Source organism: Malaya genurostris, chromosome 3 (genome assembly GCF_030247185.1).
Source record: "Malaya genurostris strain Urasoe2022 chromosome 3, Malgen_1.1, whole genome shotgun sequence".
Lineage (NCBI taxonomy): Eukaryota > Metazoa > Arthropoda > Insecta > Diptera > Culicidae > Malaya > Malaya genurostris.
The window spans coordinates 17,481,245-17,505,436 of record NC_080572.1 but is presented as its reverse complement, the minus strand read 5'-3'; the positions used below and the strand labels follow the sequence as shown (position 1 = coordinate 17,505,436).

At 36.2% G+C, this 24,192-nt stretch overlaps 2 protein-coding genes across 5 annotated transcripts in view; both read right to left on the bottom strand.

Moving 5' to 3' along the window:
* Positions 1–3,381: 3,381 nt before the first annotated feature.
* LOC131439502 (two pore potassium channel protein sup-9) lies at positions 3,382–6,957 on the bottom strand. Its single transcript, XM_058610598.1, has 5 exons — positions 6,669–6,957; positions 6,427–6,608; positions 4,375–4,657; positions 3,937–4,315; positions 3,382–3,869 (listed from the first exon to the last, which is right to left on the bottom strand). The coding sequence occupies exons 2-5, from the start codon at positions 6,551–6,553 to the stop codon at positions 3,543–3,545; spliced, it is 1,116 nt and encodes a 371-aa protein (XP_058466581.1). The 5' UTR covers positions 6,554–6,608; positions 6,669–6,957; the 3' UTR covers positions 3,382–3,542.
* Positions 6,958–9,245: 2,288 nt separating this feature from the next.
* LOC131439500 (1-acylglycerol-3-phosphate O-acyltransferase Pnpla3-like) overlaps positions 9,246–24,192 on the bottom strand; it is a 37,464-nt gene continuing 22,517 nt past the window's right edge. For 3 of the 4 annotated variants that reach the window (XM_058610595.1, XM_058610594.1, XM_058610596.1), the window contains exons 3-8: positions 19,637–19,869; positions 15,211–15,860; positions 14,125–14,230; positions 13,714–14,046; positions 13,491–13,611; positions 9,246–10,364 (exon numbers count right to left, since the gene is read on the bottom strand). In XM_058610595.1, coding sequence (XP_058466578.1) covers positions 10,012–10,364; positions 13,491–13,611; positions 13,714–14,046; positions 14,125–14,230; positions 15,211–15,860; positions 19,637–19,869 — 1,796 coding nt within the window. In that variant the 3' untranslated portion in view covers positions 9,246–10,011. Of the gene's footprint in view, positions 10,365–13,431; positions 13,612–13,713; positions 14,047–14,124; positions 14,231–15,210; positions 15,861–19,636; positions 19,870–24,192 lie in introns of all 4 variants that reach the window. The other variant, XM_058610597.1, reaches the window with a different exon arrangement.

Here is a 24,192-nt window from a genome sequence, read left to right as displayed (position 1 = left end):
CACAGCAAGGAACAAATTTCCAAATAACTATAGGAGCGTGCCACTTGAGCCAATTGGTTATGATTCCTGATGAAGTAGCACCAGCCTAGAAATATGCTTCGTACACCCCTGCACTCGATTATTGGCACTTACGTAAGTAACGGTTATTGTTTCTATCCCTATGCACACGTGTTTCAACGTGTATTTCGTTTCATTGAGTTTCCTAAATTTTTTTTATTTGTAAACATTCGCCTGTGCGGTCGTAATCATTCGTTTACAATTTTACTACACCTTCTGACGTAGGTAGTAGTTGGTTCTTTCTGAAATATTTCTTTTGTCTTCTTTTCCTGTAGCGTTTGATATATGATCGACATTATCGACCGTACAACAGCAATTCACTCTCTTGGTTACGAGCTGCTTCGACTTCCACGTGTATTTCGCAAGAGCGGCTTGCGTAATTTTTGGGTCCTTTTGACATAAATTTTAAATGCAATTAAAGCGTGATGCGTAAGCATTCATTTCGAAAAATTAATTGACGAAAAACTGAATTCATTTTGCAGCTGATTTCTTGCATGAAGCATTAAGGACGGAGGCACACTCTAAAGGCTGTCCCACACGGAGAACCCTTCGATCATAAAATTGCGATATCGCAGTTTTTGATTTTTGCGATAGTTGATTTAACTAATTTTTTTTTCTAATCAATCAATATGGTTTTTGATTTGCATATATTCAAGTAGTTGAAAAATATGTTGTCTTGAATGCTGTCAAATGCCGGAGACAGTTGAAAGCAAAACAATAATCGCAATGCAGAATCAACAACTTTTTTAGTTGAAATCTTCAAAATGTCAATGAAAACAACATCGATGGTTAAAGCGTTTGATGAAATTGTGTTCATTCGATTTGAGAAATTTATGATAACAAGTGTTTATCTAACAGCGGTGTTGTGATAAAGTTAACCTTGTTTGAGATGAAAAAGATTTGGTGACAAATAAGAAAATGTAAATGAATGATCATATCGTAATCTTTCAGGTATGCGCAAAAATTTTATGCTTCAAATTCGATCATTGATTTACTTCCACCAGACTGTTTTACTTCCAGCTGTTTGATACCGATGATGATGTTCATGCATTAGCAATAAAACGCTTTTTGACATGAATTTAATTTATAAAAGTAACAGGAGCGAAGGGTTTCAATCACACAGAACGCGCTGCGATTGAATAGCGCGTTTGAATTGCCGCCGCAAAATTCCAATTCCCAGCTCATATAAATTGACTGAAATTATCAGTGCATAACTTTAGTTCAACCGTTTGAAGGCATCATCTTTCAATAGTCATTTTAGGTAAATTTAATAAATTCGCACTCGCCCCTCCGGGCACTTTTGCTGGTTAAAAACGTTTTTCTACATCAGTCATTTCCGATCGAATCAGAAGTATTTTTTTTTAATTTAGATCTTTGCTGATCTCGACTTGACATGATCATGATCATACAAAAATCAAAATCACTTAGAGATCAGATCAGTTCTGATTTCGTAATGATAATTTATTCCAACTATTTGCAATGTCTAAAACAAATGAAACCGATTTATTTTTCAACTAACAGAATTTTGTTTCAATAACAACACCAGTTATTCCAACTAAAATATTTATTGAAATTGAAAGGTATGTGTCCTCACTAATTGACAGCATTTTTTTCCAAACAGTTAAATTAGTTGTTTCAACCATCGTTTCTGCTAATCGAAAAACAAAAATGACAGTTTAGTTCAAACAACAATCGATTAGTTGTACCAAATTTTAACCAATCGAATTCAGAAAATCAACTAATATTCTGGTTGAAATGGGATCGCGGGTGGTTCCGTGCAGAAAGTATATACGCACTTTGATTTCGCTGTAAATAATTCACAAGTGTTAGATACTCAAATTTTATTCAATATACTAATAATATTAGACTACAACAACAGAATATTCTTCTCAACATTTGATACTTAGCCATTGTAGACTATCTGGCGCACCTTCTTGCGAACGTTCCTCATTAAATTCCGTACAGACTTCTTGGCGACAAGTTTTGACACTTTTTTTCAATCTTTTTCGAACTGTTGAATGGTTTCGGCTGCCGAGACATGTTTCCTAAGATGTGCCTTCGTTAATGCCCAAAATACCTCAATTGGTCGAAATTGTGGGCAATTTGGTGGATTCATGTCTTTTGGAACGAAAGATACATTTTTGGTAGTACCATTCTACCGTTGATTTCGAGTAGTGGCAAGAAGCAAGATCTGGCAAGAAGTCATTGTGGCTTCGAATCATGGGTAGAAGTCGTTTTTGTAAACATTCCTTGATGTATATTTCACTGTTCATTGAAGCAGTGGTGATGAAGGTTTGCAGAAAATTATGGAAATACTATTAAATTGGGCTTAAAACTGTTTCCAAAACTGGTGATTGCCGAAAATTTGATAGAAGCTGCTCGGTGTTTATCTACATTGTATACAACATTTTCAAACAATTAGAAGATGCTACAAGAACTCGAGTCTCTCAATGCATGAACCGCGAGAGAATTTTTTCACATTTCTTCGCTCCACTTCATACTCTGAGTATTTCACGGCCCTTAAAAAAATTACAGTCTGATAATGATTGGTTCTGTGTGGTGATTACCAAGAGAGAATCGCAAGTTGACAATTATCGCAGAAAATCGAATTGTTGATTCGACTTGATAATTCTCATACTAGGTTGCAATATTTCAAAACCCTTGTGTGGAATATTCACATACATTTTCATAGACACAGCTTATACAAAGGTAATATGCACATATTTAGAATAAGCAGCAATAGTAAAATGATTCTATCGCAATTATCCACTGCCCATACAGAATCGGATCGCGAAACGAGAATAACTCTGATGCAACCGTTTGTTGCTTCAGAAAGAAGCTCCACAGCAGCGTGCTAACCTTTGATTCTCAGACAGACCATCGAGAGAAATTCGCTCTCGCTCTGGTGTTTATTCTATGTTAAATGAACCATGCCGGTTTTTTGTTCCTGCGATGATATCCGTCTCTCTTTGATGGCACTGTTATTGAGTGAAGAGTTGTTATTGAGCGTTCTTTGATACGATAAAAGCCATCCTTGACTGTTTCAGTTTGTAGCTCATATTATATGATGGTTTAATGATCCGAATTCATTATATGGTGATGATGGTCAAAATCTTTAAAATGGAGCTTACTTCATTTTCTCAAATATAGTCAAATCGAGTTTCACTAATTTAAATTCAAATGTAGTATTTGATTCTGCCAACATGATCGTAATGCTAGCCATGCAGTCTGTTGAAATTGAATGGTCAAATTTTTACAAAAGTAATATGAAGACGTTGCTCTACCACCTCAATATATTCACAATGAAATAATACACTCTTGCGCTCTAGTTGTCCCGAATTCATTTTATTGTTTCCATTCGATTGTTATCAATCGCTATCTAGTTCTAGAAAAGTCGATAATAATATTTTGTTAAAAATTTAGACCCCGAAAATTCATTTACTTATAACTTAACATTACCACCCCCAACGGCATTTCGCTCAAACTTAAACCGACGCTCTTCCACGACTGGGCTGAAAATCGTACCGTAGTGGACTTATCAACCCTTCGTCTTCCTCCGGTTCCAACTCGTAGGTGTTGTATCTCAATCCAGGCGACCTCAGCTCGGCCAATTCGCAGTCCACCAACGGATAACGATAGCTGGCGTCCATGATGTATCCGACGCTCGTGTCCTGCACTTCATATTTCCGTGAATAGCCGGCACAGTTACGAGTAGGGCCGGAAATTGACATTCGTTCATAGCACTTGCGGTCCGAATCGCTGGAGTTTCCGGTAATGATGTCACCGTCCAGCTTCACTGCGATTTGCAAGGCCTGCAAGGTAAAAGATTTTGTCCATCTATAAGCAAACGACAAATGTGATAAATCGTGACAACTGTACCTGAATTGCTTGAGCCTCATCACGCTTTTCATCCTCAGTATTCATAGTTACAAATCGTAGTACTAGTAAATTCAACGAGGCGGCCACTACCGCTAGTCCGAAGAGTATAAAAATTAACGCAAAAGCTACATACTCTGGTTTCTGATTTAGGGCATTATCTTTCTGCAGGGCGACCATATCTCCGAATCCTATGGTTGTCAAAGTAATGAAGCAGTAGTAAACCGAATCGAAATAAGACCAATTTTCGAATTTGCTAAACGCAGCCGCTCCTCCTGCTATAGTAAGAGAACTTAGCGTTGTTACTACCAAGATCAGATCCACTTCGGAGGCTATTGCTTTTTTGCAGTTGAAGGACGTTTTGACTGCATGCACTATTACACTGAAATAGAAATAAAGTAATATATTAGCGAGTGTTTTGAATACAGCATTCCATCTTACCTGCTTAACCGATTTACACGTTCTCCAATGCTTTGAAACATAACCAATCCAAGTGGAATCCCGATAGCCGCATAGCACATGGTGAAAATTTTTCCACTGACCGTGGAAGGCGTTGAATGACCGTACCCGATGGTGGTCAGCACCGTTGTGGCATAATAAAAGGCTCCAGAAAACTTCCACTGTTGGCCGGCTTTGTGTGGCTCCGATTTCATGATAACTGTTTCGATCACCTTGAAGTCTTCTGCTGATATATTATACCTCGATATAAGTACATTTTCAACCGCTGAAATGTAAGACAGATTTTATGCATACCTCAATGTTTCCTGGTTTGAACATTGAAAATTTCAAGAAACAAACGGTTAGCGATAGAAAAACGTGCTTAATCCACGTAGCAGTGAGATGATTTTATATTCTTCGTTGTGTCTAGTTTTCAATAAATTATTTTAATGAACGTCGTTTTAAATTATTTGTTATTAAAATTTTGAAACTGCTATACGAATCGAAGATTAAATTGTATGAATCCTTTAAAAATTATTCCTTTCGATCTAAACGTGTGACAATCGATTGAGCATTCCATGAGATTTAGAAATGAGTTCCTCGTTAAAGTTTTTGTCATTATTCATAGTACTTCCAAAAACGGCACTCAGAGACCATCATAACCAAGAATAGTTCGAATGTCCATGAATTAGTATGACGAATAAACGAAATAAATTTTGATTTTTTGGTATGGCCTTCTTTGACAGTTTGAATTTTAAAAACTCATCATTCTGTAATTTCCAAATTGGAAGTCAAAGTCGAATAATTTTTTTAATTTGAATTTTTGTTTATTAAATTTATTTTGGCTTTCTTTAAGCTTCTCTACTCCAGATACTTTCGGAAACGGTATTTGGAAATCGGTGTAACCGAAGTCAGTTAAATTCGCCTAAAGGATTGTTAACCAAAAAATTTTTGAAAATCAGTGTAGCCATCTTAAAGAAATCGTTTGAGTACCTTCTTCTGAGCCGCAAGTCGGATCTGTTTGAAAAACAAGCAGTTTTTATGGGACCTTAAGACCTTTTATGTGAATGTTAGATGGACGAAATCGATACGGCCATCTACTAGCAAAATGAGTGACATTGTTTCAATTTCATTACATATGTATATCATCCTGTAGTTCCGGAACCAGAAGTCGGACCCAAATGAAATAAACAATAAAGAATAAATTCAGAAACCTTATATGGGAGCATAGGACTGTCCATATGGGTCGAAGTGTGTAGAAATCAGTTAAGCCATCTCCGAGAACATCAATGAAATAATTTTTCACACACAAATTTGCTTATCTCGACGAACTTCTTCGAATGGTATAAGAGTGTAAGAAGTTGTGTTCTTCCAGCAATTTTTGTTGCAAGGAGTATAAATCAATATAAATATGAAATTGTTTTGAATTTGAAGATACTGCTATCTTTCTAATACATAGGTCATGTTCAAACGATTATTTTGCCAAAACCGAACCGTGCTAAAATAGAAAAAGGGTGCTGTGCAAACTCCTACTACTGGAATGAGGCGAAAGTCGGTTGCACAAAAATGGATTTTAACAATCTATGGCTTGTTGGATAGTTATTACCGTGCGTAATATAAGTCTAAAAACATATTCTAATTTCAAGGTCAATTGTATTGTCAAAAAACTGAAAACTTTGACATCAAACTTCATCTAACTCAAAAAAGAAACATCCGATCTCAAAACCATTCAATAGCGTTCAGGGTAACGGGGAGACCTTTCATTTGTTTGATAAAAATCGGTTCAGTCATCTCCGAAATCTCTACCTCTTTGTTGACACACACGCACACGGACATTTTCTCAGTTCGTCGAGCTCAATTGATTGGTATATGACACTCGGCCCTCCGGGCCTCGGAAATTTTGTCTAAAGTTTGAGCGAATTCTGCACCTATTTTTTATAATTATAAAAAAAATAAAAAAGCAAACAACAACGTCAGAACTAAAGAATTACCAAACAGAAGCGCTTCGAACTGAAAATGATTAAATCACAAAGCATATAACCGTAATTAGTTTACCACTGAGGGCTTTCCATCGTTTCTTTTCCGTTTCCGATTCAAGTGCGTCGAACACGGCCGCTCCGATCAGTAGATAGGTGAAAGTGCACACGATTAATGAAATGGTCCGAACATTTTGTTTTTTCATTGCTTCCTTCGCTAACTAAACGCTACAACACGACAGCGGATGTAATGAGGATGATCTAAAAATATAGTCGAATTTCGGATTGAAATAGTTTCAACTTTTGCTTTCTGGTACTTACGAGATTTAGATGATGGAAGAAAGCTATTCCTGTTCGTGAAAAATGCAAGCAAAATTCTCGCATTCAATATCCTTGGCCGCCCCCGCTACGCGAAATCTTACTCTAGCTCAACATGGTGAAAATTTCACGTATGCGTACAGCTCAATTGGCACAGGAAGGACACTAATTTTAGCACTGCGAGTTTCAAACATCTCCACTATTCTTGCTTGTGACTGAAAATTCTGATGCAGATATAGTTTATCGATCGATTTTTGCGTTTGACACTGAGGCTCTGATAATGACGGTTTTGCAGAATCCTTTTTTGTAGCTGTATTTGTACGTTCTTATTTAGTGAGAGTATGTTTCATTTCCCGCGGTTTTCACCACAAATGAAAGCGCATGCGTGACATATACGCACGCAAGAAAAGTATGTCAAAAACATATGGAAAAAAAGGTTGCAAACAACATGAGCATAATTGGGGATAAATAAACAACATCAGAGCTAGTAGAGTGAATCCTTCACAAGAATTTTCATAGGGAAGTAAGGGGCTCAGGACGCGATTAATTGTAAATGTAAAACTACTAAAGTTTTGTTGGAATGATTTCATTTTGATAACGTCCATGATCGTTATCAAAACTCCAACTCCAACTTATCACTCCAACAAAACTATAGTAGTTTTACATTTGCAAATGATTCTCGCATTAAAATATTCGGATAGTTTTAGACCGTAACATTGATCTGATTCATTGTATTATATCCATTTATTATACTGTAAAAAATCATTCATAAATATAGAAGTTTCTGTTACACTTATGACTTATGGCGATAAATAAAATATTTCAATGCATAGTATGGAGGCCCCACTTTGCGGAATTCCTACAAAATGAAGCCCAAGAGAGATAACTTCTGAGCGGTAAAATATTACTACAACATATAAAAACTGAAATGCTTTTTCGTTTTTCTTAGCAGAATAACAGGATCGTAATTGGAATCACTTTAAAGTTGAAGGTACAATGGGTTGGTATACGATATGAATTTCTTGGGCCCGATTACAAAACATTCTCCTATTGCACAGCCATCGAAAGCTTTCATTTCGTTGCCAATTACTTACTGCTAGCTCACCACTATTACCTAACAACCTAACTACTTAGTATTAAAACATCACAATCAGCTTACTAAAACAAATACGGTTCGAAAACTGATAGTTTTGGTTAGAACATCCCTAATATTCTTACCTATGTGAATTTCTTAGCGTGGAACTTGTCCTGAACAATATAAAATCAAAAATTCAAAAGTTCAGCGATTATAGGTTCCAGCCTATCCTATATTTTTGGTTTTCGCTTTGAATAAAACAAAACACACTTGTCTAACTACTTATGAGAACACATGTTTCTCGATTAGTTTCAACATAACATAAACTTATTCATTCGTCGTATATTGCAAACACTACTAAAGTCATCACTTTCTATGGTAACTGTATGGTTTCAGTGCATGTGTATCGCCTAAACTCACATTTCCACGAGAGAGTAGGCTGACGGGGATTGAGGCTTACTCAGCAATAACGCTGCCACTTCGGAAATCAGTGCCTGCTGTTGATCGGCTTCCGGCTGCAGATAGTTATCATCACTTGGCAACTCTTCTATCTCGATCTGGGAGCATTGCCACTGGATTCCGGACAGATCCTTGCTACCCTCTACTATCTGTTGTGGCTGGAATGGCTGACACTGACTGCTGATGGAGTGACGGTGCGACTGAGGAACGGACGGTGCTACATGACTGTAGTTGCTGTACAGGTACGGATCGAAAATCTCGTTCAGGTCGATCATATCGTTTCCGCTATATGAGTCGGTGAGACTTTTGCTTTCTGGTACTTACGAGATTTAGATGATGGAAGAAAGCTATTCCTGTTCGTGAAAAATGCAAGCAAAATTCTCGCATTCAATATCCTTGGCCGCCCCCGCTACGCGAAATCTTACTCTAGCTCAACATGGTGAAAATTTCACGTATGCGTACAGCTCAATTGGCACAGGAAGGACACTAATTTTAGCACTGCGAGTTTCAAACATCTCCACTATTCTTGCTTGTGACTGAAAATTCTGATGCAGATATAGTTTATCGATCGATTTTTGCGTTTGACACTGAGGCTCTGATAATGACGGTTTTGCAGAATCCTTTTTTGTAGCTGTATTTGTACGTTCTTATTTAGTGAGAGTATGTTTCATTTCCCGCGGTTTTCACCACAAATGAAAGCGCATGCGTGACATATACGCACGCAAGAAAAGTATGTCAAAAACATATGGAAAAAAAGGTTGCAAACAACATGAGCATAATTGGGGATAAATAAACAACATCAGAGCTAGTAGAGTGAATCCTTCACAAGAATTTTCATAGGGAAGTAAGGGGCTCAGGACGCGATTAATTGTAAATGTAAAACTACTAAAGTTTTGTTGGAATGATTTCATTTTGATAACGTCCATGATCGTTATCAAAACTCCAACTCCAACTTATCACTCCAACAAAACTATAGTAGTTTTACATTTGCAAATGATTCTCGCATTAAAATATTCGGATAGTTTTAGACCGTAACATTGATCTGATTCATTGTATTATATCCATTTATTATACTGTAAAAAATCATTCATAAATATAGAAGTTTCTGTTACACTTATGACTTATGGCGATAAATAAAATATTTCAATGCATAGTATGGAGGCCCCACTTTGCGGAATTCCTACAAAATGAAGCCCAAGAGAGATAACTTCTGAGCGGTAAAATATTACTACAACATATAAAAACTGAAATGCTTTTTCGTTTTTCTTAGCAGAATAACAGGATCGTAATTGGAATCACTTTAAAGTTGAAGGTACAATGGGTTGGTATACGATATGAATTTCTTGGGCCCGATTACAAAACATTCTCCTATTGCACAGCCATCGAAAGCTTTCATTTCGTTGCCAATTACTTACTGCTAGCTCACCACTATTACCTAACAACCTAACTACTTAGTATTAAAACATCACAATCAGCTTACTAAAACAAATACGGTTCGAAAACTGATAGTTTTGGTTAGAACATCCCTAATATTCTTACCTATGTGAATTTCTTAGCGTGGAACTTGTCCTGAACAATATAAAATCAAAAATTCAAAAGTTCAGCGATTATAGGTTCCAGCCTATCCTATATTTTTGGTTTTCGCTTTGAATAAAACAAAACACACTTGTCTAACTACTTATGAGAACACATGTTTCTCGATTAGTTTCAACATAACATAAACTTATTCATTCGTCGTATATTGCAAACACTACTAAAGTCATCACTTTCTATGGTAACTGTATGGTTTCAGTGCATGTGTATCGCCTAAACTCACATTTCCACGAGAGAGTAGGCTGACGGGGATTGAGGCTTACTCAGCAATAACGCTGCCACTTCGGAAATCAGTGCCTGCTGTTGATCGGCTTCCGGCTGCAGATAGTTATCATCACTTGGCAACTCTTCTATCTCGATCTGGGAGCATTGCCACTGGATTCCGGACAGATCCTTGCTACCCTCTACTATCTGTTGTGGCTGGAATGGCTGACACTGACTGCTGATGGAGTGACGGTGCGACTGAGGAACGGACGGTGCTACATGACTGTAGTTGCTGTACAGGTACGGATCGAAAATCTCGTTCAGGTCGATCATATCGTTTCCGCTATATGAGTCGGCATAGAGGAAATCTGAAACCAGAAGTTAACAGGTGCAATCAAATAGCTGTAATAATTGGATTTTTTCAGTCAGAAAAGTTTTCTAATTCAAGAATACAACTGTCGTATTATCTAAAAATATTAGAACCCACGAATTAAAACTTAGACAGATAAGGAGTCAAATCAGATAAAGTATACCTACTACAATTCAAACTTCCACAAACCATAAATAATGTAAATTAAAAGTTTTCAAGTAACTGGTAACATCCAAGCTCGTTCAATAAGGGATATAAACTGGAATTACCTCAGCCAGATATTTATAATAAATTAAGAGTCGAGGTTAAAAATTATGCATAACTGTATTTTAAACATGACGACAGAATGAAGCAGTTATGTCTGAAAAGCTAAGACTGTAAATTGTCCCTCAAGCAAAATCATTCCCTTTTATCCTAAATTTTATCAAACTAAACAAAAATCTTTAACTTAATTGCGATCAGGTACAATATTTCTCACTAAATTCAAAAGATGCTTTGAATTACTGATAAAGGTAACGTTTGTTAATGGCTTCATTTTTAATAATTGAGTTTGAAAAAGAATGTCAATGATTACGATAATGAAATATCATGATGAAAATCTAGACTTATCCAAAGGCTTCAAAATTCATTTAGTTTACTTGAAAATATTAGTTTAATTAAAGAGCATCGGATAACAATATTAATTTGGGATAGATTGATACCTAATAGAAACTTTTTATGCAAAAGACTTTGTTTGTAGAACGGATTCGGCTAAAAACGAGTCTAGAAACTTCTGCTCTAAAGTATCTCTAATGTGAACTTACTGAAGCAAGTATCTTCTAGTCCTGAAGTAAGTGATTTCTGGTCTTGAAATCATCGATGTAAACTTTTTTTTGGTCTTCAAATCGAAGCCAACCCAGTTTTAAATTTGAGAACATTAACTAGGTAATTTGAAGGGAAAACACCTTCTTAATCCACCTAGTGGTGTATTAATGCTTTTCTTTTTCTTCAAAACATTCTCATGAAAACATTGCTCTATTTATTAAATAATTTCTGACACTCACTTCTTCTGGGCTTATTTTTGACACCAATTGATTCGAGTAGTTACAAAAGCATGCTTCAGTGTTTATGTCACATACTCGACATCATTTCTCAAACCAAGCGCTTGGCATTTGCGTTGTCTATTTGTAACAGAATAGTAAATTTTTTCAAAAAAAGTTTATTTTGAGCTGACACTAAATCTCGACGCTTCATGCAAATCTAAGACGTTTGGCATCAAAAAAACATTTCCATTTCGGAAATCTCTTGTACTCCCCTATGGTGATATTTCAAGATCGCAAGTTTTCAAACCTTAAAGAACCTCATACCCATATCGTATTTAGTTCAAATTTTGCGTGGGGGACTTTTTGGAGGTGCTTGAACTTTTGAGCACGCTTTACGAAATCAGAGGTGATCCCAAAATATTGGCACCCTTATACATATATATATATATATATATATATATATATATATATATATATATATATATATATATATATATATATATATATATATATATATATATATATATATATATATATATATATATATATATATATATATATATAATATTTATATATATATATATATATATATATATATATATATATATATATATATATATATATATATATATATATATATACATATATATATATATATATATATATATATATATATATATATATATATATATATATATATATATATATATATATATATATATATATATAATTCAAATTTTATGTTTTTTTTTTTTGAAGTTTCGCGTTTTCAAAAAAAGATCCTTTTTTCAAAGGCCTATGCTGTATAATCTGATAAAGATACTAAAATTCGTCCAAGACTTGAAATGTGCGTCTTTTCCTTAGCTTTCAAATATGCGATTCCATAAAACAACCTTTATAGTTTATTTAATGAAAAAAGTTAAAAATTAATAAACAGTTAAAAAAAATTTCAAACTTGGACCTAATTTTTTTTCTTTTTTTAGTTGAAAAAATTTTTCAACTTTTTTCTTTAAATAAACTATGAAGTTTGTTTTATGGAATCGCTCATTTGAAATCTAAGGAAAAGACGCATATTTCATGTCTTGGACGAATTTTCGTATCTTTATTAGATTCTACAGTATAGGCTGTTGAAAAAAGGCTTTTTTTGTTAAAGCGAAACTTTCAAAATCATATCTCGAAAATTCCAAGTATCATATTGAAATAGAAAAATACGTGTCGAATATTTTCGAGTTCTGTACCGAAAACAAAAATTAGATGAAGAAAAAAATTTTGGTGGCTGATTTTGCGTGGAATGCCCCATAAATATTAGAGCGGTGAAAAACAACGTGTTATGTCGTTTCCGTCAAGTAGCGAAATCTGTTTCGTCCGAGATGTCAGTTTAGACATGACACATCTGTGTAATAGCAAAAGTGACTTTACTTCTGCCTAGCGGTTTATGTTGAACCGCCAGGTCGCGATAGCAGTTGAACCGCCAGGTCGCGATAGCACTGCTACGCACTGATGAGTCAAAGGCGAAACATAAAACAAGTGACATTAACTAGTTTTTAAATGTATCCAAACATATTCTATAAGCATACTTTGGTACCTTTAAAATTACACACACATGTTGAATTAAACATAAAGTGATTAATATTCATTTTCCTAAAAAAAGCCGCAACGTTATTAAATAATACTAAGCCTACAATCAACGAATTGCGATGTAATTGTTTCCAATGTTTTATCTAATATACAGTTTAAATGTATGAGATAAATGGAGGTGATTAGGAACTCTGTTACTTTATTATCGTTACGGAAAATTCTAACATAACTAATTTTACAACAATTTTCAGAGACAGATAAAAACATAAATTTAGTCAACACAACAAAGATGAAAAACTCATAAAACTACAATATGAATTTGTTATTATAGTTATAGAGAAATGGAAATACGACCACCGCCTTCGTTATTATCTCTTCCCCAAATGTTGAATACAATCTTTTCAAAAGCGGCAGTCGATGCATTAGTCGTACAGTTACACACTCACAAAATGAAATGGGACATACACACTGACTCATCGACGTGGCCCAGCTATGCTTTTTGCGGCCTTGTTCCAGATCCGTACCTGGCTGTGTTGTTTCCCAATCACTGTCGAATTCGAGCTGCTGATTGAATTCTCGCTCCTGAGCCGTCTGAATAGCCGGGCTGGCGTCTTCTGTCATGTCGAAAATTTCCGTCACCTTAACCTACGAGAATTTTGAATGATGGAATGATCGTATTAGAATACACTAATCAGAAGGGTTATTTACGCGACGTTAGATGCACTAATCATTGACCCAACCGCTCACCTCGTTGTTATCATCCATGTAGTAGTACGCATACATCGCATCGTGGTGTGATATCGCTTGCAAAATGTGGTTAAACGAATCGTAATCCGGGTGATCCTCATCATGAACTTCATCGTGTCCTTTTAGATGCTGGTGGTGATGGTGATGCTGTTCAATCAATTCGTTGTTGTTCTCACCGGTAATCACTGATACTAGCTCATTGCCATTCTCTACACGAATGTCCAATAACGAGCCGCCTCGATGACTGCTATGTTGGCCTCTTGATGCTATGAACTGACTACCTGTCGTGGAATACTCAGTGTAAGCGATCTTACACTGCAGATTGGCACTAAGCTACAAATGCACCAAAAGTAACAATGATAGTCCATGTACCACATTAAAATGAGAAAAAAAGATATCGCCAAAAATTACCTGATGTCCCCACGGCATTCTAATCAGGATCGAATTCAGTGTTTTGAGAGCGAACTGGCTTACGGACCACAGCTGACTGCCGATCGCGGGAGTGGCTACCATCAGTCTAAAAGCAGATGATAGAGAGATTTAATAATGATCCGAACAATACCACGTCGAATCAAATGATGGTTTTGAAAGTTCAGGTAATATGTAATTTACAATTCCGAAATGTATTTTCATGAAAATTTAATTTGAGATTCCTATATTACTTGCCGAAATACTCACTTAGTGTTTGTGTGAATGATTATAATGATGTCTTGTAATGAAAATTGTGTTTAACTTCATGAGTTAACTCCGTTAACAGCACATATAACCCGTGGGCCTTTTCAACAACGTAGAATCCTTTGATTCCTTATTTTTAAGTCGTATGTTCAGAAACATGATGTAAGACTTTCATTTATGAAAGTTGCTCTGAGTGAAGCACATGTTATGTAGAAATTGTTCAGTCAACGACCATCTGAGGACGCCTCTTAAGTGACAACGCGAAATAAACTCGAACTAGCACACACCTCCACCAACTCAATTGGACAACACAGCTATCGACAGAATACACCGGAATCATACAACACGGACAAATATCGGCTAAACGCAACCGAAAAACGAATTCATTCTTACCGTTCCATTCTAGATTTTAAATTCCAATCTAACGGTTCCATCGCAACCGCTTGTCCTATACGAATGTACGCGGTGCTTCTATCATTGACCAACGCACGCTGCTTTCTTGCAATACATCGACGGCAGAGCGGATTGAACGGCTGGCTTGCTAGTAGACTATCACTCGATGGACAAATTATGTTTCCTAGAACCTTGTAACGAAACTGTCTTCGCTCAACATCTGCACCAATGACGCTGAGGTTAGTCGGTTGCAAGGTTAGTATATTGAGAAGCACAATTCTCATGTAGATTTATTCAAACCACACAAACAAAACTTGATGTACATGAAATACACAATATTTTGAAACCTGGACAACCCAAACCCATCATCGTTCAAAATAACAAAGACACATGAACCTGAACGAAATCAAAACTGCTCGACATACTTACTTGGTTAAAGTGGCACACACAATATCCGCAGGTAGAGTGGCCGGAAGAGACAGTGCCTTCAGAAGCTTTGCTCCTCGGTGTCTGAATACCCAGTTTATCAGTCCTTTGTTTGCTTGGTCCATATAGGTCTGGAATACAGTCAAAACTGTATCCGGCATACTACCACCAATGGCATTTTGTCTGTACTGGGTGCATTCTTTGCATTCACTGCACTCCGGGTCATACTCCTCGAGCAGATGCTCTTCCAGTTGTTTTGGCTGGTCCGAAACGCAGAACGTCGACTGAACCGATAGGCACCGGGTGCAACTGATCAAATTATTGCGATGTAAAAAGTTCAACGCATCGTCGAATCCTTGCTGGCAGAATGAGGACAAAATTTCCGGCTTCGGAGGGAACAGTATTCGCCCAAACCGATTGATATTTTGCTTCGACAACTCGATGCTTGTGTTGGCCCAATTAACGTGGAACATCTGCGAACTGTTGTCCCGGGGACAAATGTCCGATTCGCCACAGAACGGACTCACCGTTACCGTATTTTCATCTAGTGTAGGTAGGTTGTCAGAAAAAGCTCCATCCATGTAGCGAACACCGTGGAAACGGGGCGGCAGGATCCCAGAGAAAACCGGTATAAAGCAAGCACAGAGCAGAGCCTGAAAAGAGGGCATGGTATTGGAAAACGCATTAAGTATGGCAACAAAAAGCGCACAGCTTTAGGGATAATAAATCTAATATTACTAATCAGTATTTCTCAGAAGATCAACAAAAGCTAGTCCATTTGAACGACTGAAATCAAAGGTCGGATAGTTTGGAAAACCCGTTCAAATATTTTGGAATGCAAAAATCGGATATAAACATTGAGTGCAAATATGCAATGTAAAAATCGTTTAAAACATAATTTTTCGTAAAAATCGAACAAAAGAGCTTTGAATCATTCAGTAAAAACCATTCACGCGAAGAGGTTGTGTTTCGATTATACTGACTCGTGAGTTAACGGCTGCAGGTAGTTAAAACTGCTGGTGCTAACCGCCAAGGCAATATTGTACGCTGCGTAGGATAGAAAGAGACGACATATATCGCAAGGTGCTACACTGCAAGCATCACAATTGATCCCCACCAAGAACATGGGGTCACGTACAGGCAGCACACCAAGTTCAGTGGTGACCACAACGACGGCAGAGCAACGGAGATAGCAGAAAACGATATCAAAAGACTGCCAATTGGAAATCGTTTGATGAGCTTCACGTCGTTCTTTACGACAGAGGAATAGAGACAACAACAACAAGGTAGATTTAAGTTAATTTAATTTTTTTGTTTCTCTTATAACTGAAATTTTACTATACATAAATTTTCATTTTTAAACTATTAATTTACAGAAAAAAACAGTTAATGTGATGGATGATCTCATGGAACATTGTTTGCTAATAAGATCCTAAATACTCCATACCATGAATAGTCTATTTTCGAAAAAAGGTATTAAATTTGATACAAATTACAAAGGAATTGACATCACATTTTTCAGAAGTTGTAGAAATCTCTTAAGTTAATAAAGATAAAATTCGAGTTGTTGTTAACGATTTGAAACAGGCGAACGAAATTGTAACCTGTAAGTTATTTGCTGTTGAATATAGAGTTTACATTCCATCGAAGGAGGTGGAAATTGACGGTGTTGTCACTGAAGCAAGTCTGACAGCCGATTGTTTACTTAAAAATGGAGTTGGTCGTTTCAAAAACTCCATGCTTTAGGGAGTTAAGATACTCGAGTGCAAGCAATTGTACTCAACATCTATTGGCGATGGAAATAAGTCTTATCGTCCCTCAGATTCGTTTCGAGTAACATTTGCCGGATCTGCGTTGCCTAGCTATGTCTATATCGATAAACCTCGTCTTCTTATTAGTGATGATGAAAATAGTGAAGTAACCCCTTAGGTTCTGTTAAGAGGAAGGATTAAATACCAAAGTAGTATCTCAAGTACCTTGAACTCAATGGAAGAGCTTCCCCCACTTGAAGAATATGACTTCCTCGTTTGTTCGATTCTGAAGGCCGTAGAACAAGCCCAAACAAAACGATTTCTTGGTCCATTGTCTAACAGAAGGCCTCCAAACCATTGGTGGGACAAAGAGGGCTCAGACGCTAAATACGCGGAACGAAATGCTCTCAAGACGTTTTTAAAACGAGGAGGGGGAACTCCTCAGAATTTTGAAAAATTCTTGAGTCTAGAAACCAAGTACAAGAGCATACTTCGGGCGACATTTTGTCGAAGGTTTGTCAAGAGAAACCTCAATGAGCACTCTTTGGAATACGGCCAGACGAATGAGGAATCGTAACGTAGGAAATGAGAGTGAGGAATACTCGAACCGATGATTATTTGATATGGCGAGGAAAGTTTGTCCAGATTCTGTTCCTACGCATAGCATTATTGGGGAGTTTTCTCCAAATAATGGTTCCATTGATAGCCCCTTTTCAATGATGGAGTTTTCCATAGCACTCATGTCTTCTAAAAATAACGCTCCTGGGTTGGACAGAATTAAATTCAACTTGGTGAAGTATCTGCCCGACCTTGCAATGTTATGGTGCATCAGAAAATTGTTGGAAAAAAATATTCTACGACGTCTCGACACTTGGGTCGAGACGAACGGTTTGTTGTCAGATATTCAGTTTGGCTTCCGTAGAAATAAAGGGACGAATGATTGCCTTGCATTACTTAGGTGTAATACCAAAGAAGTGTTTTGCAAATAGCATTAACTTTACATCTGCCTAGCGGTTTATGCCGAACCGTCAGGTCGGAGGTAGCAGTTCAACATAAACTGCTACGCACTGATGAGTCTAAGACGAAACGTAAAATCAAGTGATTTTGAATAGAATACCACAGTATTCTATATGAGAAAGGCATCATTACACCACTAGGAAGGATAAAAACAGGTTTTTTATGCACCTTCAATCAAAATCTGTTTATGAATGTATGATAAATAAACAACGAAATAACCCTATGTTCAGAATGCTCGAAATTAATCCAAATAGAGTGATTTCTCATCATTTTAAATTCATATATCAGGAGAATTACAATATTATAAAAATCGATGTTCAATCCCTATATTGTTTTTTCGTGTTTATGATAGTGCATAGAACAAAAATGACTATTATGCCATTCACAATTTTCGTTAAAAAGTAGTTTTGAAAAATGTAATATCCTGGTTTTATTTATGTTTCATACACTTTTTGCGACTCCATAATGTGATCGCCATATTCAAACCAACAAAAGTTTTTAGGTTGCATTTTCGACATCATTACGTTGGGAAAACTAACCGGTAGCTATCTGAATATGTGTAGAAATGAAATGTTAGAATCTTTTAATATCTATGTTGCTGCTATATCAATTCACAGTAACGGTTTACATATATCTACGCTTACGTGTTTATGATAGTTTCGCAACTGAAAATAAACCAATGTTCAATGTTTATGTTATAAGGAAACACTGCAGTCATCTTGTTTTAACCAGTGTAAAATAAAAAAAAACATGTTCGTGCTTTTGTTGCAGCATAGTAGGACTGAGTGGTATCAGAACAGAGTTACAGGTACTACTTACTGGTAGCTAGAAGAATAGTTGTGATTAAAAATATGTTTGGATTAAGTCATGATAACTTATACATTATAATTTATTCAATATGATGAAAAAATGTGATGATTGGAAACCTAAATAACTATTTCGTAATTAGTTATGTTATGAAAAAACATTGCTTTCACCTTGTTTTAACCAGTATAACATAAAACAACATGTTCGTGCTCTTGTTGCAACGTAGTTTGAACTTAGTCGTATCAGAACTAGTTACGGATTGCTACTTGGGTATTTCTGACATGTTAGAGTACTAAAAAACTGATCTTCCTGTAATTGTTGTTTTAGACAGTTGCTATCGATTTAGTTACAAAAATATTTCCATTATAACTTGAAATAAAGTCAAAGTCGAAAAATTAGGTTTCCGAAAATCCGAAGCAAAGATATTTTATCCGATATAATCGCAATTCGTTGATTGAAAGTCGAGTAATCGGTAAAATAACATGATGACTGCTAACGAGATGACTACAACCTTCTATTGAACTATGCAGCCCTAATATTTCCCCCATAATGTTGATTAAGCGTATCTTTACAGTGAAGCCTCTATGATTACTTGCTTTATGATTGTATGTTCAACAAACACCGTACCCATTACAAACAGTACCACTGTAACATAAAAATATCAGCACATGAAATGAAGTACTAGAATAGTAAGGTTTGAGTCCGGATTTGAATTATACTCTACACACTAAATTGAAAAATTGCACGCACCTAAATCAGAGTTCAATTAAACATTCAAAGGACTGCCAATTAAAAAGCACAGAAAATACCTTTTAAAAATATTACCAAACAAAACGTTATACACAACATCATACCTGCAGCAAATCCTCGCGACTGTTAAACTGGGAAACAATCACATTTTTGCCGTCGTAAACTCGGGTCAATGATATGTGCAGTTTTCCATTGACACGCTCATGAGCATCCGAAGGAAGAAACTTCTGCAGGCCCTCCAGTAGGCAGGTTTGGATATTGAACCGCGGGCTGAATGGACCCAAGGAATGACTGCGAGCTTCATTCACTACCCGAAAAAAATCCGATGTCATTTCACCTAGAAAACAATGGAGACCGAAAAAAATAGTTAGATGTGATTGATGTGTAAACGTTGATTTATTTCTTCAAAATTGCATGATTCAAAATAAAACTGTGATTATATTGTAGAAATAACAAATGTGATATTTTTCGTATCTGACGGATACATAAAGATTCAGCCGCATTGCTTATCGAAGGCATTAAATCCGAGCCAACACAAATCAGCCCATAATGCGACCGTTGCAACTAATCCCAACTGACGTCACAGACACACCTTTTTTCCCATCGCGAACGAGCCTCCTAAATGCCAGACAAAGCAACATAAATAGCAAAGGGTCGGCCGCCAATGATTTCCTAACGCACAAATCTATTACAACATCGAAAATCATACGATGTCGTTTATAATGGTATTAGTAGAAGGGGACAATCATACATAGGGCAACGCATCACGTGATGTAAAGATAAACGGACAGGCGGCATGGTAACATCAACACCAACATAAAAGCGTATGCTGAAGATTGTTTCTCCGTGCGCTCGTAGGGCCTTGAATGAACTAGAGAAAAATGCGAAGAACGGAGAAACATCCAGAATAAAAAAGAATCTACTAAAACGCCAACGAAACCGAATTTTTGGAGGCACGTCACCGGTCCCGTCAATCTGATGGTTTATGCAGAGTCTAAAGGCGGTTAAATGTGGGTGAAATGTTGTTTGTTTGCAGATGTTCAGAAATGCATAGACGATAAATAACACGGCAAGTAGGAAATAGTTTATGCTAGCACTCATACACTTAGAGCCGACATGTTCATTACGTTGATTACGGCGTAGCAGGGCCACTATACTAGGTCAACAGGAATTTAACAAAAAGCTAGAGAATGAGCTCCTTCCTATAACTCAGTATAATTGTGAAGGAGGGCCACTTGTTTATCTGTTCGAATGAAGGTCAATCCAAACGATAGATTAATAGCATAGCAAGTGTGTGGAAAAATACCATGAAGAAGTACGTCGCGGATTAATTAGTGATTTTTCGTAGGGATCAGAACAATGTTAGATTGAATTAACTTTGTTGATCAAACACTGCGATTTAAGGAAAGAAACAAGATATAAGGATCGCAATCGCACGCAGCCTTCCTAAATTTGAGCGAAGCCCAACCCACCTCACATAAGCTCAGAAAGTTTTATTTTACTCGAGAGACAAGTGATCACACGATTACACGAGCGCACTAGTGTACATTCCACTCTAAAGTACGTGTGGCACTTTTTGGCAACTTGAACGTACGGAACAAGCTCTGAGAAATCATTATCGATGCTTAAAAACTGTACACACATTTTCACATTAATTTTGGGTGATGTTTCTTTTTTTTAGCTAAAGCGAATGTTTGTCGAATTCCGTTGATTGTAGGTTAAGTAATCAAAAATATTAGAGGGAAACGTTAACCACTTAGTCGTTTGACAATTCTGCTCTCCGAACACATAAATGGGATATATATATAAAGAAAAAAAATCAAAATTTGGTGTGTTGCACATGACGATTTCAATATATAATATATGAAGTTTACATTTGAAACTCGTTTTTCGTTTGTTTAGATATACGATATACTGGTTTCTGCTAACAGAATGAGCACTTTAAAAAATCTACATATTTAAAATACTTTTTCAAGAATGCAAATTGGCCGAAATAATATGATTATGAAAAAATTGCTTACGAAATTTCTCATTCGATATATTTATTGTAAATCTGTTGTTGAAACCTACATATTGACTAATGAAATAACTGTAAATAGTTTTATGAGGACTAATAATGCACAATTAAATGAATAAAAATGTATCTTAGATTGACCTTGAAGCAAGTTTGTTTTATTCCATATTTAATCTGATTTTGTCGCGAACAAGCACCAGAAATAAATTCACAGATCAAAAGCAATAAATTCACTAGTAGTAAGCTTTTTCCTGCAAGCAGCCGTTCTCGAAATATTTGAACATGAAATTCAAAAAACTTCGTGTTCAGTTGCACCTTTTGCTTCTAATCGTTGTAACTTGGTAACTGTTAATTGTACAAAAATGGTGTCGGATAATATGTTTTGAGAAATCGATTGAGCCTTTTCAAGGATTAAAAAATTCACTGAAAAAATCCAATAAAAAAACGCCTCTTCAATTTTTTTAAAATAATTTTTTTTAACTTAAGCTTCAAATGTGGAAATTCCACATCTTTTAAACTTAAATATTAAATTCACATGGACTTGATTAGTGAAAATGAAAAAGTGAAGAAGCTACAGTAGAAATATTTTTGGGCTTATTTTTCCACTAAAGTTCATGATGAAAACAATAGTCATTTGAAACAATTGAATATGTTTCTACACAAAGAAAACCATAAATTTACTCATAGTGTATCATGCACCATTTGTTATAGGGATCTATGATTGATATGCTTCAGTTAGTGTTTTCCTCATAAAGTAACTTTGAGTTCTGAAACACAACATGATTCAAACACTGACGCAGCGAAACTGGAAACTACCCGTATGCATGAGAATGTTTCAAAATAACCTTCACGTTTTGCCGACTCTATCCTTGTGTCGCATTATAGGTCCACAGATATGTTAACTAACTAACTAGCAGTCATTGTCGCGGTGCGTTTCTAGAACGACACTGCATAATGAGCTTGTTGTAATAATTAAAAATTGAAACATTTTTCGCTTTGTGCGACTCATTCTCTAGACAAAGAGGGCTACATTATTAGCCTACCCACGGACAAACAGACAGATAAACGGTCCTGTAAACGAACAGAACAAACGAAATCGCGTGAATCGATTCCAAGTTAGACAGCTTGTCGCTGTATGACCTACAGCGCACTGGTGTACATTCACTATCGTACTGCAACAGGTTGTTGAAGAACAGCACTCTCTCTTCGTTGGATTATTTTTGCAAACTTTTACGCAGCTCAGAGTAAACATATCTCACGATATAACATAGATAACCCATGATACGAAAAGGGAAAGTTCCTTTCCTATCATCTTTCATATACTTCGAAAACGGACACACTCACGTTCCTGATACTACAGTTGTTTGAGGAAAACAGCAATAAAACTATATCTATAACCAGAAAGCACACCATACATAAATAATACGATGTGGTTTCCTCTAACTACGCTACACTTCAAAAGTCATCAACAAAGTAAACTTGCTCGGCTTACTTGCTTGCAAAGAAGCTTGTATCATTTTTTTAAATAACTATTTATTGGAATATGAGTTAAAATTAAATTATTAAGATTTAAATTGAGTGTTCAGCCACAAGTGGTGACTTTTCAGCCCTATTATAAAGCTTGTATCACTTCGTAGATGGTCGCACCCAGCGTCACATGCGCATTCACATTAGGACGGAAATAAATGAAGAGATAATACCTATTGCTATTGGTAAATAGCAAGGTCAAAATACTGCGTATAATGTATACACGCGAACGTAGAAACATAGCAAGACATTCCATCGACCAACAAACGGAAAAAAGTGCAACCACTGCATAATATAAACAAAAACATACTAAGAGATAGTGGATTCCTGCCGATGGTAAGGAATGTGTTGTATTTTAGGCGGAAGTAAATAACAGACCGGTTGTGTTTTGGAGTCCATTGATGAATTTATTTTTTCTGACTTAGAACAGTTTTCGTAGCGCATTTGATTTGTGGGGAAGTTTGATTTACGTTACACTGATAACCTTTCTGACACAAATCGTTCGTTGGTACTTTTTTTCTGAATAACCAATTGCGAGTCTCAGCAATATTTGCTTCTGTGGGAACCGATTCGTTTACAATCAGTAGACAAAAATTGATGAGATTCTAGCAACGGTTTTTGGTAAAAATAAAGAATAATGTTTATAATGGAAAAGGTACTGGTCATGAAAACCAAGCGAAAAATAAAAGCAACATTAAAGTACGAAAAGACTTTGACATACTTTCTGTATAAAAGATTATATAGGATGTTACGATAAAAAATCGGTCAACTTTAAATTGAGTTTTGAAAATGACATCGAAGTAAAAACAACACATCGAAATTGTGCTTGCGTTTCCCGAAAATTCGAACTACTCGCACGTGAACAAAACAGAATATTTATAGTGACAAAATCAATTGTCACCAGCGTAATATAAGTGTTCTAGGAACGTCTTGAATGACTAAATTGGAGGTAAATCGAGAATCAAAGACGGCAGAAATGTCAAAAAGAGAGGCCATTTGATTTCAATGGAACGCTAACCTCTCCGTCCGAGATTTCGCAGGCAAGCTAGAATGAGCATCATGACCAGGTTTCACACACAGCTGTCAGAATATGCAAAGAAATATCGCGTGTGGTAGACC

Excerpts from the sequence above, each read along its gene's own strand:
- LOC131439502 (XM_058610598.1), bottom strand. The coding sequence starts at position 6,553 with ATGAAAAAACAAAATGTTCGGACCATTTCATTAATCGTGTGCACTTTC. Across the intron at positions 4,658-6,426 it reads ACGATGGAAAGCCCTCAGTG|CGGTTGAAAATGTACTTATA; the intron begins GTAAACTAATTA and ends CTTACATTTCAG. Across the intron at positions 4,316-4,374 it reads CGTGTAAATCGGTTAAGCAG|TGTAATAGTGCATGCAGTCA; the intron begins GTAAGATGGAAT and ends TTTCTATTTCAG.